This window comes from Scatophagus argus, chromosome 11 (genome assembly GCF_020382885.2).
Source record: "Scatophagus argus isolate fScaArg1 chromosome 11, fScaArg1.pri, whole genome shotgun sequence".
NCBI lineage: Eukaryota > Metazoa > Chordata > Actinopteri > Scatophagidae > Scatophagus > Scatophagus argus.
The window spans coordinates 23631252-23646347 of record NC_058503.1 but is presented as its reverse complement, the minus strand read 5'-3'; the positions used below and the strand labels follow the sequence as shown (position 1 = coordinate 23646347).

At 43.7% G+C, this 15096-nt stretch overlaps 2 protein-coding genes across 2 annotated transcripts; both read left to right on the top strand.

Annotated features, from left to right (window-relative positions):
• The first annotated feature begins 3936 nt into the window (after positions 1-3936).
• Positions 3937-6223, top strand: LOC124066866 (olfactory receptor 11A1-like). Its single transcript, XM_046403685.1, has one exon. It carries the CDS (start codon positions 5117-5119, stop codon positions 6029-6031), a length of 915 nt encoding a protein of 304 aa, XP_046259641.1. The 5' UTR covers positions 3937-5116; the 3' UTR covers positions 6032-6223.
• A 4355-nt stretch (positions 6224-10578) lies between these two features.
• Positions 10579-12752, top strand: LOC124066868 (olfactory receptor 11A1-like). Its single transcript, XM_046403687.1, has one exon. The coding sequence runs from the start codon at positions 10646-10648 to the stop codon at positions 11558-11560; it is 915 nt and encodes a 304-aa protein (XP_046259643.1). The 5' UTR covers positions 10579-10645; the 3' UTR covers positions 11561-12752.
• Positions 12753-15096: the final 2344 nt, after the last annotated feature.

Genomic DNA, 15096 nt, shown 5'->3' with positions numbered 1-15096 from the left:
GGTTTTAAGTTTAGTCTTAAAAGTGGAGGTGCTGTCTGCCTGTCGAACCCAGATTGGCAACTGGTTCCACAGCAGGGGTGCCTGATAGCTAAAGGCTCGTCCTCCTGTTCTACTTTTATGAGCTCTGGGACCTGCAAGTAAACCTGCACTCTGTGATCTGAGTGATCTATTGGGAATATATGGGACTATTAGATCCTGCAGGTATGATGGGGCGAGTCCATTTAGGGCCTTATATGTAAGTGGGAGAATTTTAAAGTCTATTCTGAATTTTACTGGAAGCCAGTGAAGAGAAGCTAAGATGGGGGAGATATGATCCCTTTTACTGATTCCTGTTAAAACTCTAGCTGCTGCATTCTGGATCAGCTGTAGGCTATTAACAGAGTAATTTGGACATCCTGACAATAGTGAGTTGCAGTAGTCCAGCCTAGAAGTAACGAAAGCATGGACAAGTTTTTCAGCATCACTCTGAGAGAGGACGCTCCTAATCTTAGCAATATTACGGAGGTGAAAGAAGGCGGTCTTAGAGATCTGTTTAATGTGATGAATAAATGACACGTCCTGATCGAAGATAACGCCGAGGTTCCTCGCAGTCATACTGGGGGCCAAAGTAATGCCGTCCAGAGAGAGAATATTTTCAGCTATTCTATTTCTAAGGTGTTTGGGGCCTAGAACAATGATCTCAGTTTTGTCTGAGTTTAATAATAAAAAATTGGAGGTCATCCAGTCCTTTATGTCCTTAAGACATGCCTGGAGTCTGGCTAACAGCTCTGTTTCTTCAGGCTTTAAGGATAAGTACAGCTGAGTGTCATCAACATAACAATGAAAGTTTATGCCATGTTTCTGAATAATATTTCCTAGAGGGAGCTTGTACAAGGTGAACAGGATCGGCCCGAGCACTGAACCTTGTGGAACACCGAGGCTAACCCTTAAATATGAAGAGGAAACATCATTAACATGTTAAATATGATTTGAACCAGCGTAGCGCAGTCCCTGTGCTTAGTAGCTTGGCTAACGTCCTCCTCTCACCCACCTCCTCCATGGAGTCCAGTGGGCAGCCCAGGACAGAGTTGGCCCTCCTGACCAGCTTGTTCAGTCACTTCCTGTTCCGGTCCGTGCTGCCCGGTTCCCAACAGACCACAGCGTAGTGAATAGCAGAGGCTACCACAGATTCATAAAAAGTCCTTAGGAGGGGCCTGCACACTCCAAAGGACCTCAGTCTCCTCAGAAGGTGGAGGCGACTTTGGCCCCTCTTGTACAGGACATCGGTGTTATGTGACCAGTCCAGTTTATGGTTGAGGTGGACACCCAGATACTTAAAACTGTCCACAATCTCAATGTCCGAGCCCTGGATGTTCACTGGTATATGTGGTAATGTCCTTCTCCGGAAGTCAATCACCATCTCCTTTGTTTTACTAGTGTTTAAGCACAGGTGGTTGCGCTCACACCAGTCCTGGTGTGTGGTGGATAGAAAAACTGTGTAGTCCAGAGTAAAAGAGAGTAAAAAGAGTCGCGAAAATACAATAAAAACAGTAGAAAACAGTGAAGAAGATCGGGAGCGTCTGTAACAGGCTGCACACGTATCGACGCATTCATCGGCGCACTCTATGGTCTTCATCAGGTGAAAGGTCAAGGCAACAGGCTTGTAGTGGTTTGGCTCCTTGGGATGTGCAGTCTTAGGAACTGGAACCACACAGGAGGAGAGCTGGTCAGCACAGTCCCTAAGCAGTCTGGGGCGGATCTCATCTGGTCCTGCAGAAAACCAGCTTATGCTTCCATCACCATGTTGAAAATTCAAGGATTCAAGGAACTTTATTGTCATACCAGCTCACATTCACATGTTTATGGTACGAAATTAGGACTCAGGTCCCGGGAGCAGTAAGTGACTATAAAATATAAAAATATAAAGTACGAATAGAATATAAGCTAAACAGAAAATAGAATATAAAAGAATATAAAACTAAACATTTAAATAAGCTAAACCTTAAATAAGAAGCCGGTTTTAACATGTAGCGGCCTAAGTATGCATGTGCAAGTGTGTGCAGTATGAGGTAGTCCAGAAAGTAGTCCTTAATATTGCACTTGTGAGTCCTTAGTATTGCAATTATGAATATTGCACTTGTAGGTTAAAGTGTTTGTAGTGCAGGGGGTCAGGGGTGTGTGTGTGTGTGTATGGGTATGGGGGGTGGGGGGGACTATAGGGCATGGCCGGAGTTCAGCAGTCTGACAGCTTCGAGGAAGAAGCTGTTCCTGAGCCCGGTGGTCTTGCTCCGGATGCTCCTCAGCCGCCTGCCTGAGGGGAGGGGTTGGAAAAGTCCGTGTGCAGGATGGGTGGAGTCCTTCATGATGCGGAGGGCTCTCCCCCTGCATCGTGCTGTGTAGAGGTCTGAGGTGGTGGGGAGGCTGCCCCCCGTGGTCCTCTGTGCAGCCTTTACCACCCTCTGCAGAGCCTTCCTCTCAGCAGTGGTGCAGTTGCTGTGCCACACAGTGATGCAGGTGCAGAGGATGCTCTCCCAAGCCCAGCTCGCCGCAGCTTCCTGAGGAAGTAGAGACACTGGTGGGCCTTCCTGACCAGCCTGGAAGTGTTGGTGTTCCAGGTGAGGTCCTCGGTTAGGTATACACCAAGGTACCTGTAGCTGGAGACCACTTCCACAGTTACTCCTCCGATGTGCAGTGGAGGGGTGAGGCGCCTGTCCTTTCTGAAGTCCACCACCGTCTCTTTGATGGAGAGGTTGTTTTCTCTGCACCACTGCACCAGGTGTTCCACCTCCTCTCTGTATTCCGACTCATCATTGTTGTTGATGCGTCCCACCACTGCTGTGTCGTCTGCAAACTTCACTACATGACAGCTGGGATGCCTCGCCGAGCAGTCGTACGTCAGCAGAGTGAACAGGAGGGGGCTCAGCACGCAGCCCTGGGGGGAACCAGTGCTGAGGGTGATGGAGGAGGAGGTGGAGTTGTGGATCCTGACAGTCTGAGGTCTGTTAGTCAGGAAGTCCAGGACCCAGTTCCGAAGTGTGTGACTCAGACCCAGGGTGGAGAGTTTCTGTACCAGGGTCTGTGGGATGATGGTGTTAAAAGCAGAGGAGAAGTCCAGGAAGAGCAGGCGGACGTAGGAGTTTCTGCTCTCCAGATGGGTGAGAGCTGTGTGGACCACTGACGAGATGGCGTCATCCGTGGAGCGGTTCTTCCTGTAGGCGTACTGGTGGGGCTCCACAGTGACGTCGATGGAGTCTCTGATGTGTGCCATGACCAGCCTCTCGAAGCACTTCATGACTACCGGGGTCAGAGCTATGGGTTGGTAGTCATTCAGGCCTGTCACTGTGGAGCACTTTGGGACGGGGACAATAGTGGCAGTCTTTAAGCAGGTGGGGACGGACGCCGGTGACAGTGAGGTGTTAAAGACAGCTGGTGTGCGCAGTCCCTCAGTACACGCCCTGGGATGTTGTCTGGGCCAGCAGCTTTGCGGGGGTTGATACCTTTGAGGGTCTTCCTCACATCCGCTGTGGACACACAGAGGGGCGTGTCACTGGGTAGTGGTGTAAGTCTAGTGCAGGGGTGTGTGTCAGGATCCTCAAAGCGAGCGTAGAACCTGTTGAGTTTGTCCGGCAGGGAGGGGTCCCTTGGGCATTGTGCATCTCTGATGTTATAGTCCGTGATGCACTTTATGCCCTTCCACATGCTCCGGGGGTCGTTGGAGGTGAGGTGCCCCTGAATTTTGTGAGCATATGTGGCTTTGGCCCTGTTGATGCCTGCCGTCAGTTCTTTCCTCGCCACTCTCAGTGCTGATGCCTTTTACTGTCTTGGTGGTGGCGACATCATCAGCACACTTGGAGATGAAGCCGAGGACGGAGGAGGTGTATTCCTCCAGGTTCACCTCTCCCTCATATGTAGCCGCTTCTCTGAAGACCTGCCAGTCTGTGCACTGGAAGCAGTGTCCATCAGTTTCACGTGATTAAAGTCCCCCACAACCACGTAAAACGCCTCCGTTTACAGTGGTGACGAACACCGTGGTGAACTCCAGAGGCAGATAGTGCGGCCGACATTTCACTGTCATAAGTTCTATCGCCTCAGAGTCCTCCTCCTCGTGACTTCCCCGACCGGTGGTCACGGTCCGCCCAGAAGAGCTGCAGGCCGTTGATCTGGAATGCTGAGTCCGGCATGTTGTGATTTAGCCAGGTTTCCGTGAGGCAAAGGGCAGCACAGTTCCTCATCTCTGTGGAAACACTCAGCCTCAGACGTAACAGGTCCACTTTGTTGTCCAGGGAGCGGACGTTGGCCAGGAACAGAGTTGGAATTGGTGGCCTGCTAGCTTTCAGCTGGGCAAGCGCGCCTGCCCGTTTTCCTCGCCACCAGGGGGCATCCAGATGGTTGGTTTCACTTTTAGGGTGTTCTCATGTTGTCCATACCTAATTGTAAGTGGGGATGTGAAGAAACTGGGACATGTCGGCTTGGTTAACAGCTGGCCAGATGCCAGTTTCTTTCTGGGATACGTCAGAAAGAAGTTTTGAAGTCTAGGTGCAATCACAGAGAGTGAACCATATCTGAGTCTTCTCAAGAAGACCTTGCTGGCTTTTCTGTGACTACCTCAAATCCAAATTCAGTTCTGCTAACGGTTTCACATCTGCCGCTGATCAACATGTCAAGCTATGTCGGAAATCTTCAGGGAAGACAGAAACTACGAGGTAGTAAACGCTGATGTGAACACTGCAGGATTCAAAATATTTAAAACACACAATCTATTGTTGTGTGTAAAAATTACAGTATAATACAGGCACAAGTGTGATGAGGGGGCAAAGGAAAGTATGACAGGTGCAAATATGCCCAACAAGACCTCTGAGTTCAGGCCTCCAGAGTTTGATGAAGTTGTTTGGATGAAAAGTAGCACATGGTGGAAATTTAATTAGATCCATGGAGGGTCATGCAGGCTGATAAAAATAACAACCCACAAACTCAGTGAGTTCATTGTCAGCATTTTGGATGTCTGTCATTCCTGCAATATTTCAACGAACACACGTGCAGTCAAGCTCACGAGCTACTGCATGAGGTATGTTAATGTAATCGTGACTTAAAGACTGAAAGTAGTCTTGTCTGTTAACAGTTTGTCTGGATTAACTTAATGGATAACAGAGTAAATGTAACATATATAACTGTTGATGGGTACGTGGATTTGTACAAATACAGATATCTTTATTTTGTCATCATGTTCACAGCTTATATTCTAATAATCTGCAGTAATTCTACTGTTGTGTATCTCATCTGGATTCATCAAAACCTCCATGAGCCCATGTACATTTTCATTGCAGCTCTGTTAATCAACTCTCTTGTTTTCAGCACTGCGATCTACCCAAAGCTGTTGATTGACTTTTTATCTGAGAAACAGATCATATCTTATTCAGCCTGCCTCTTTCAGTGGTTTATATTTTACTCTTTGGGTGGTTCAGAGTTCTTACTGTTGGCAGCCATGTCTTATGACAGATATGTGTCCATATGTAAACCTCTGCAGTATCCAGCTATCATGAGGAAAACAACTGTCAGTATATTTCTGGCTTTAGCTTGGCTTGTGCCTGTTTGTCAGACGGCAGTACCACCTGTAATGAATGCTAATAAGAAACTCTGTAACTTTACTTTCAAAGGAATCATTTGTAACAGCACAGTTTACAAACTTCACTGTGAGAGTTCCAGACTGCTGAATATATATGGTTTGTATGCTTTGGCAAATAATGTACTTCTACCTGTGCTCTTTATCCTTTTTACATACACCAGAATATTTATAATATCCTATCGAAGTTGTAGAGAAGTCAGAAGAAAAGCTGCACAGACTTGTTTACCACACTTGATGGTATTAATCAACTTTTCCTGTTTGAGTACATTTGATGTGCTTTTACTGCGACTGGAAACTGATTTTCCTAAAACTGCCCGCTTCATAATAACATTACAAATCATCCTGTATCATCCTCTCTTTAATCCAATCATATATGGACTGAAAATGAAAGAAATTTCTAAACACCTCAAGAAGCTGTTGTGTAAGTAACAAGATCTAATGAACAAACAAACGATAACTGCACAGTCACTGTCCTCCTGTCATAATCATTTAGAGATGTGATTTCTGTGAATCAGTAAAGAGCATCATCGGCTTCATTAATGTAATGACTAAACAAATGACTGCAGTTTAAAGAGAACTTAAGAGATCAAAAATACTGCAACACTAAATAAAGAAGTTTGTGAGCCCAACATGTTTCTTCTTCTTCTTCTTCTTCTTCATCAGGCTGACTGTGTCAACACAACAGAATTTTTCTTATTCTATTATTTATTAAATGAGACATGCTGATGAAGGAGATCAGAGTTGGAAGGAGAAGCTATGCTTAAAAGTGCACAAATGACCCGCGTCCAGCAGGACATCACCGGCCACAGGAAACCATCCGCCCCATATGCAACACATATATGTGTTTTACCCAATTTGTATGTCCATATCATTTATGTTTATTTGAATCCATCTTGTTCAGCTTTGTTGTCCTTGTTCTTGGTTGTATGTATTTTTCTATCTGTCTTTTTACTGAACCTGTGTGCAACATTGAGAGCAGCTCAAAACCAAAGTATTGAAGCTGATTGAGAGACAAAAGTGGGAACGAGACGCCGGTTGTGTTCAGACAGAAATCCAAGTAAACTTCTGCCTCCCATGAGTATTTGGCAAATGGTCCATAGTGTTTATTTGTCAAATAGCTAATGTACTCAGTATACAGATGTTAGCTGTAGGCTGAGTCATAGGAAGGATTCGGAGAGGCCACACATGCACGCTGATCGTACAACCATGTGTTGCCAATCGGTCCATGACCACAGTCCTCAAAGATGATCCTGGAAGCGCTGCAGTTTGCTGGGTTTGAACTAACACCACATGACCTGAGTTACCGTTATCAGTGAGTTATCGGATCCGTAGCTCCGACAAATTGGACACCAGCTCTGAACAACATCCTTTACTTTTACAGTGTGTCTTGCGTCGGGAACGGTACGCCGACTGCATCGTCTTTCATTTATTTTATGGCTGGTGTTTAACTTAGCATATGTGAGTATATGGGCAGGTACTCTGGTGGCACTGCGGTAGCCATGATGTTTCATTCAAACTCAACTGCCATTTATGCTCTCACAGGAGCCGCGGGCTCTGCTTGATTTCCTGACACTTTGGAGAGAAAATCACAGTATGAATTACGATACGATATGAAACTGATTCTTTGGACAACAACCTGATATTTGGGGATATCGTAAAGTCTGCTACAATATAATTTCAGTTGGATTGAAATCGGGGGACTGCAAATGTCCCGTTGTATTTAACTTAATCAGCTGCCGCAAATTTTGTTTCTGCTTTAGAACAAATGCACCTGAATGTTGATGATTTTAACTTTGCACCAATGGTAGTGGATCATTGATCACTGACCTGATACACTGATCAAAATCAATTCAGCTTTACAGCCTCCACTAATAGTGAATATAAAATATGTAGGGTGGCCCCTGCTTCTATAATGTAAGGCTTCTTAATAAAATATCCAATATTTTACATACTTTGTCCTGCAGTTTTTTTCAGTCTTTATGGAGTTCTGTAAGGTAATGTTATTCCAATCAGGAAAGACTAATGAGAAAGAATTGAATGACAGAAGTGCAGGACAAAACTGAAGTAAAATGAATTTATTGAGAACAACGAAATAGACTTTGGCACTTCAACCCTGGCAGGAAGTATTTGACCACTGGACATTCTCTAATGAACTAGCACTTTAACATGAAGGAGATTTCCCCCCCAAAATAGAAGTTATACCATGTCTGACTTGCAGTGCGAGAAGGCGAAAGCACAATTGAAAGCATCTGTGAACAATAAAATATTACAGGCTAAAAATAAAGGGAGTAAGAATGAAAGCAACACAAGGGAATAAGGCCAAGGGTCGTCCAGAGAAGCAGGAAAATACCAAAATGATACAGGGAAATGCAAATAATGACGCAAGGGAGAAAGGTTAACCAGAAAACCTGGGGAAATTAGCAAATGATGCAGGGGTAATGCATGACACAGGGATAGTGGCTGTAAATGCAGGGGGAAAAGCCATTATGATGCAGGAAGGTGGCAAATGCTAATGCAGAATGCAGGATGATAGCAGGGTAACACAACAGGAATAATGGCTGTAAATGCAGGGGAACAGCCATATGAAAATGGACTATAGTTATGTAGCGCTTTTCACATACACATTCACACACTGACGGCAGAGGATAATGACAATCAGAACACCATGAGCTAACCACTCACAAACATTCACACACCGATGGTGCAGCATCTGGAGCAATCGAACCACCATAGGTGGACAACCTGCTCTACTCCTGAACCACAGTTGCCCCATATCTTGCAGAATGGTGCAAATGCTGATGCAGGGTAAGAGCTGAAAGATGCAGGGGTAATGCAACAGGGAAATGGCTGACAATGCTGGGGCAAAGCCATATGCCATAGCCATATATAAAAAAGGGCAATTGCTGATTCAGGATAAAGTAGGGAAATGTCAATAAAGGATCATGAAATGGAACAGAAAGAAATTAGACAGAAAAGGAGAAGATAAGAATCAAGGCAAGATATGCTTGAGACACCAGAAGGCAATATTACAGAGTTTCAGGGCAGTTACAAATACTTTGGGATCCCGCAGGCAAATGGAAACCATGAAGAGGCTGCAAGTAAGCTGCACAAGGTGAGGCAGTGAGAGGTCAGCTGAATGGTGGACTAGTGAGTGTCAGAACCAGCATTCAGGATGCAACAACAAAGATGCAGGAATACATCAGGAACATGGCCGCCAGAGACAAACTGCTAAATGAATATCTCAGGCAACAGAAACCTGGCAATGATGAGGGGGAGAGGATGAACCGTTGGGGAGGGACAAACTCCTGAAGGGTGTGTACCACCGTTATGACGAAATTCAACCAATGGCTGGAAATGGCTGGACTGAAGGAAGTGCTAAACGTGGCAGCACAAGAACAGGCACTCAGTGCAAGATCAGTAGAGGCTCGGGTCTACCACACCAGACAGGATCCCAGTTGCAGGTTGTGTGAAGGTGCCCTGGAGACAACTCAGCCCATAACACCTGAGTGTAAGATGCAGACAGGAACCACATAAAGGGGGACACCATGGTTGGCAGAGTATACAGGAATATCTACACTGAGTATGGGCTGGAAGTCCCAGCATCAGAATGGAAGACACCTCTCAAAGTGGCTAAGAATGACCAAGCTAAGACAACTTGGGACTTCCAGATGCAGAACTTGAGAAAGACACACACACCACCCCAAAGGGGGTGATAAGGAGACTTGGGGGCTTTTATAAAATATATATTTAACCCTGAACCTAAATATAGCTTGGTTTTTGAGTTTTGTGCTGCATACTACTGGATACTGAATTTACCCCGGGATCAATAAAGTATCTATCTGTCTATCAATCTGTGATGAGGAAGTGAATACACAGATTCTTAAAACCCACAAAAGGCTAACAACGTGTATCAATACAAAGGGAAAACCGGCAGTACGAAGAACAATTATTATATTATGTGACATATGATGCATGAGGGGCATCTGTTAACAGCTATGGAAAGGAAGCATTTAAAAATTCCCTAGGAAATACTTTAACCAGAACTGTCGGTTTGTGGGTCAATTAACAAGAATCAGCAACAAGATGGAGCACAGCAAGGAGCCTTACATCACTGAATAAAACCAGCTTATGCTTCCATCACCATGTTGAAAATACCACTGAGATGGGTTAAAGGCAACGTTTTCTTTAACGCATCTGTAATATTTGCCTTTGATCACCATATGAGTCTCGGCTACTACTGTTGTCAGGTGGCGAAACAAGCCATGTCCCCTCCCACCAGGAGGCCATCCAGATGGTTGGTTTCACGTTTAGAGTCTCATGTTGTCCATCTTTATTGTAAGTCAGTGGGGATGTGAAGAAACTGGGACATGTCGGCTTGGTTAACAGCTGGCCAGATGCCAGTTTCTTTCTGGGATACGTCAGAAAGAAGTTTTGAAGTCTAGGTGCAATCACAGAGAGTGAACCATATCTGAGTCTTCTCAAGAAGACCTTGCTGGCTTTTCTGTGACTACCTCAAATCCAAATTCAGTTCTGCTAACGGTTTCACATCTGCCGCTGATCAACATGTCAAGCTATGTCGGAAATCTTCAGGGAAGACAGAAACTACGAGGTAGTAAACGCTGATGTGAACACTGCAGGATTCAAAATATTTAAAACACACAATCTATTGTTGTGTGTAAAAATTACAGTATAATACAGGCACAAGTGTGATGAGGGGGCAAAGGAAAGTATGACAGGTGCAAATATGCCCAACAAGACCTCTGAGTTCAGGCCTCCAGAGTTTGATGAAGTTGTTTGGATGAAAAGTAGCACATGGTGGAAATTTAATTAGATCCATGGAGGGTCATGCAGGCTGATAAAAATAACAACCCACAAACTCAGTGAGTTCATTGTCAGCATTTTGGATGTCTGTCATTCCTGCAATATTTCAACGAACACACGTGCAGTCAAGCTCACGAGCTGCTGCATGAGGTATGTTAATGTAATCGTGACTTAAAGACTGAAAGTAGTCTTGTCTGTTAACAGTTTGTCTGGATTAACTTAATGGATAACAGAGTAAATGTAACATATATAACTGTTGATGGGTACGTGGATTTGTACAAATACAGATATCTTTATTTTGTCATCATGTTCACAGCTTATATTCTAATAATCTGCAGTAATTCTACTGTTGTGTATCTCATCTGGATTCATCAAAACCTCCATGAGCCCATGTACATTTTCATTGCAGCTCTGTTAATCAACTCTCTTCTTTACAGCACTGTGATCTACCCAAAGCTGTTGATTGACTTTTTATCTGAGAAACAGATCATATCTTATTCAGCCTGCCTCTTTCAGTGGTTTATATTTTACTCTTTAGCTGGTTCAGAGTTCTTACTGTTGGCAGCCATGTCTTATGACAGATATGTGTCCATATGTAAACCTCTGCAGTATCCAGCTATCATGAGGAAAACAACTGTCAGTATATTTCTGGCTTTAGCTTGGCTTGTGCCTGTTTGTCAGATGGTAGGACCAGCTGTACTGAATGCTAATAAGAAACTCTGTAACTTTACTTTCAAAGGAATCATTTGTAACAGCACAGTTGGCAAACTTCACTGTGAGAGTTCAAGACTGCAGAATATATATGGTTTGGTTGTTTTGGTAAATCTTGTACTTCTACCTGTGCTCTTTATCCTTTTTACATACACCAGAATATTTATAATATCCTATCGAAGTTGTAGAGAAGTCAGAAGAAAAGCTGCACAGACTTGTTTACCACACTTGATGGTATTAATCAACTTTTCCTGTTTGATTACATTTGATGTCTTTTTACTGCGACTGGAAACTGATTTTCCTAAAACTGCCCGCTTCATAATAACATTACAAATCATCCTGTATCATCCTCTCTTTAATCCAATCATATATGGACTGAAAATGAAAGAAATCTATAAACACCTCAAGAAGCTGTTGTGTAAGTAACAAGATCTAATGAACAAACAAACGATAACTGCACAGTCACTGTCCTCCTGTCATAATCTTTTAGAGATGTGATTTCTGTGATCCTTGAAAAAGACCTTAATGTGAGGATTTGTTTCTGTAGCACTCGTGTACAGTAAGGAGTATCATCAGTTTCATCAATGTAATGAATAATGTCTATGAACTAGACTGTTCTTTTTAACAAAACAATCAACACTGCAGCAACACTAAATGAAGAACTTTTGTGAGCCCAGCATGTTTCCTTTTAGGATCTTCATCAGGTTTGCTGTGTCAAAACACCAGAGTTTTTTTCTTCTTTTCTCACTGTTAATTATTTCACTTACTTTTTCATTCACTGCAGAAAACCAAATCATCAAACCACTAATGTTGTATTATTCCATATTTTCTTACATTTTCTGGGTGTGTTGTTAAATCTCATGTAGATCATGAAATGAGCATGTCAGCATTTTAAATTAAATACCTTGAAAGCGAAATCATGTACTCCAGACTGTGATTTGGTGTCTTGTGAGGCAAAGTGGATTCAAATTTGATTGAAAGAGATACACAACATGCAGTTGTTGCTGTGAAACAATGACATATTGGATACAATCTCTACTTATTCATGAGCTGAATTACAATTATTAGACTGACAAACAAACAAACAATGTCTGTACTGTAGTTCAGCTAGAAAGGTCAGCTTAGTACCACTGGTGGTCATAAGCTATGCAATATTAAATTCTGTTTCCTCTCAGAACAGTTCAGGGTCAGAATCACCTTTATTGGCCAAGTATGTGTCCACGCACACTGAATTTGACTCCATTTGTTCCTTGCTCTAAATAAAATATCCAGTCAAGTGTTCTGGAAATTGTAAACAATTGAAATAGTGAAAAGGAAAGCTCTTCTCCAAGCTCCCCATGGACCAGGTCAGAGCTCCTGACTCAGCCATCCTATGGAGGAAGCCCATTTCAGCCACATGTATCTGTGATCTCATCCTTTCGGTCACTACTCAGAGCTCATGACCAAAGATGAGGGTTTGAATTCAAATTCAAATTGAAAAATTTTATTTGTCCCCAAGGGGCAATTTAAATGTAAATCGACTTTGCCTCATGCTTCAGCTCCCTCTTCAAGTCTGGTCTTAAAACTGGAGGTGGTGTCCGCCTGTCAAACCCAGATTGGCAGCTGGTTCCACAGTAGGGGTGCCTGATAGCTAAAGGCTCATCCTCCCGTTCTACTTTTGTGAATTCTGGGAACTGCAAGTAAACCTGCACTCTGTGATCTGAGTGTTCTATTGGGAATATATGGGACTATTAGATCCTGCAGGTATGATGGGGCGAGTCCATTTAGGGCCTTATATGTCAGTGGGAGAATTTTAAAATCTGTTCTGAATTTTATTTGAAGCCAGTGAAGAGAAGCTAAGAGAGGCGAGATGTGATCCCTTTAGCTGATTCCTGTCAAAACTCTAGCTGCTGCATTCTGGATCAGCTGCAGGCTATTAATGGAGTAATTTGGACATCCTGACAATAATGAGTCGCAGTAGTGCAGGTTAGAAGTAACAAAAGCATGGATGAGTTTTTCAGCATCACTCTGAGAGAGGATGCTCCATGGATAAATGACACGTCTTGATCAAAGATAATGCCAAACTTCCTCGCAGTCGTACTGGAGGCCAAAGTAATGCCATCCAGAGAGAGAATATTATCAGCTATTCTAGTTCTGAGATGTCTGGGGCCAAAAACAATGACCTCAGTTTTGTCTGGGTTTAATAGTAAAAAATTGGAGGTCATCCAGTCCTCTATGTTCTTAAGACATGCCTGAAGTCTGGATAACAGCTCTGTTTCTTCAGGCTTTATTGATAAGTACAGCTGGGTATCATCAGCATAACAATGAAAGTTTATACCATGTTTCTGAATAATATTTCCTAGAGGGAGCATGTATAAGGTGTACAGGATCGGCCCGAGCACTGAACCCTGTGGAACACAACAGGAGATCATATTTCTCCTGTAATGACTTCTTTCCATTGGCTACCTATAAAATTCAGGATAGATTTTCAAATTCTCCTCTTCACATATAAAGCCCTGAACGGTCAGGCACCATCCTATCACAAAGAGATGATAGTTCCCTATTATCCCACCAGAGCTTTGTGTTCCCAAAATGCAGGGCTACTTGTGGTTTCTGGAGTCTTCAAAAGTAAATTGGGAACCAGAGCCTTTAGTTATCAAGCTCCTCTACTATGGAGCCATCTTCCGGTTTCGGTCCGGGAGGCGGACACCCTCTCTACATTTAAGAGTGGACCAAAGACTTTCCTGTTTAATAAAGCTCATAGACAGGGCTTGCCGGCCCCTAGATATGCTGCTATAGACTTAGACTGCCGGGGATCTCCCACGATGCACTGAGCTCTTTCTTCCTCTCCCTCTCCTTCTGGTGCAGTGGTTAGCACTGTCGCCTCATAGCAAGAGGGTTCCAGGTTCGAATCCCGGTCTGGGCCCTTCTATGTGGGGTTTGCATGTTCTCCCTGTGCCTGTGTGGGTTTTCTCCGGTTTCTCCGGCTTCCTCCCACAATACCAAAAACATGCACATTAGGTTAATTGGCTACTCTACATTGCCTCTAGGTGTGAGTGTGAGAGTGTGTGGTTGTTTGTCTTTGTTTGTTGGCCCTGCGATTGACTGGCGACCAGTCTCGTCTGTAGTCAGCTGGGATAGGCTCCAGCCCCCTGCGACCCTGAGGATAAGCAGTATAGAAAATGGATGGATGGATGTTTGTCAAGTGTTTTTTTGGGCAAGCTTTGCCACACTTGAAAGGGGAGGGGCCTCTTACAGTTTTACTCAAATGAATTAATATATTTAATATGTACTTTTAAACTGAAAACATTTTAAGTGCGTCCAACAAATCACAGCACGAACTGTTGCATACATTAATCAATTAATTTAAACGAAAACCGAGGCAAGCGTCACTCCAGCGCTTACTGACAGTCCCTTCGAAGTCTTTTTAGCCTTTTCCTTGTCCGATTCTCCTCCAATACTTTTCACAAACGTCCATTCCCTCCTGGTGTGCAGACACAACACTGGTCAACCTCATCTGAGTCACCCTTGGATTGTCATTTAAATTAGGGGAGCGTTTTTTTCTCTAATGTTAGTGATTTTATTGGTCAACAAACTCAAAGTCTTCACTACTAACAGCTGCAAGAATACAAGGTTCAACAGAACTGTGACTCTTTGTCAGCCTGGCTACAGCGTTAAAGAGAAAACGTGGGTTGTTCTTTTTTGCTCTATTAATGATGAATAATAAACCGTTCTGGCTGTATGAAGGGTCTTTATATATGTCAATAGACAATCTCTCCAGGCCCTCTGGGACAATTCACAGCAACAGCAACATCTCATGACACTTTCCAATTTGAGCAGGTCTTGACGAAACTCTTTAATTACATTGTAATATAAAGAACCCAACATTCCTCCTTGAGCAAGCACTTAGCGACAGTGGGGAGGAAAACTGCCTTTTAGAAGGCCGAAACCTCAAGATGGGCGGCCATCTGCCTTGACAGGTT

Bases quoted from the DNA above. Each gene is read 5' to 3' on its own strand.
- LOC124066868 (XM_046403687.1), top strand. From the start codon at position 10,646: ATGGATAACAGAGTAAATGTAACATATATAACTGTTGATGGGTACGTG.
- LOC124066866 (XM_046403685.1), top strand. From the start codon at position 5,117: ATGGATAACAGAGTAAATGTAACATATATAACTGTTGATGGGTACGTG.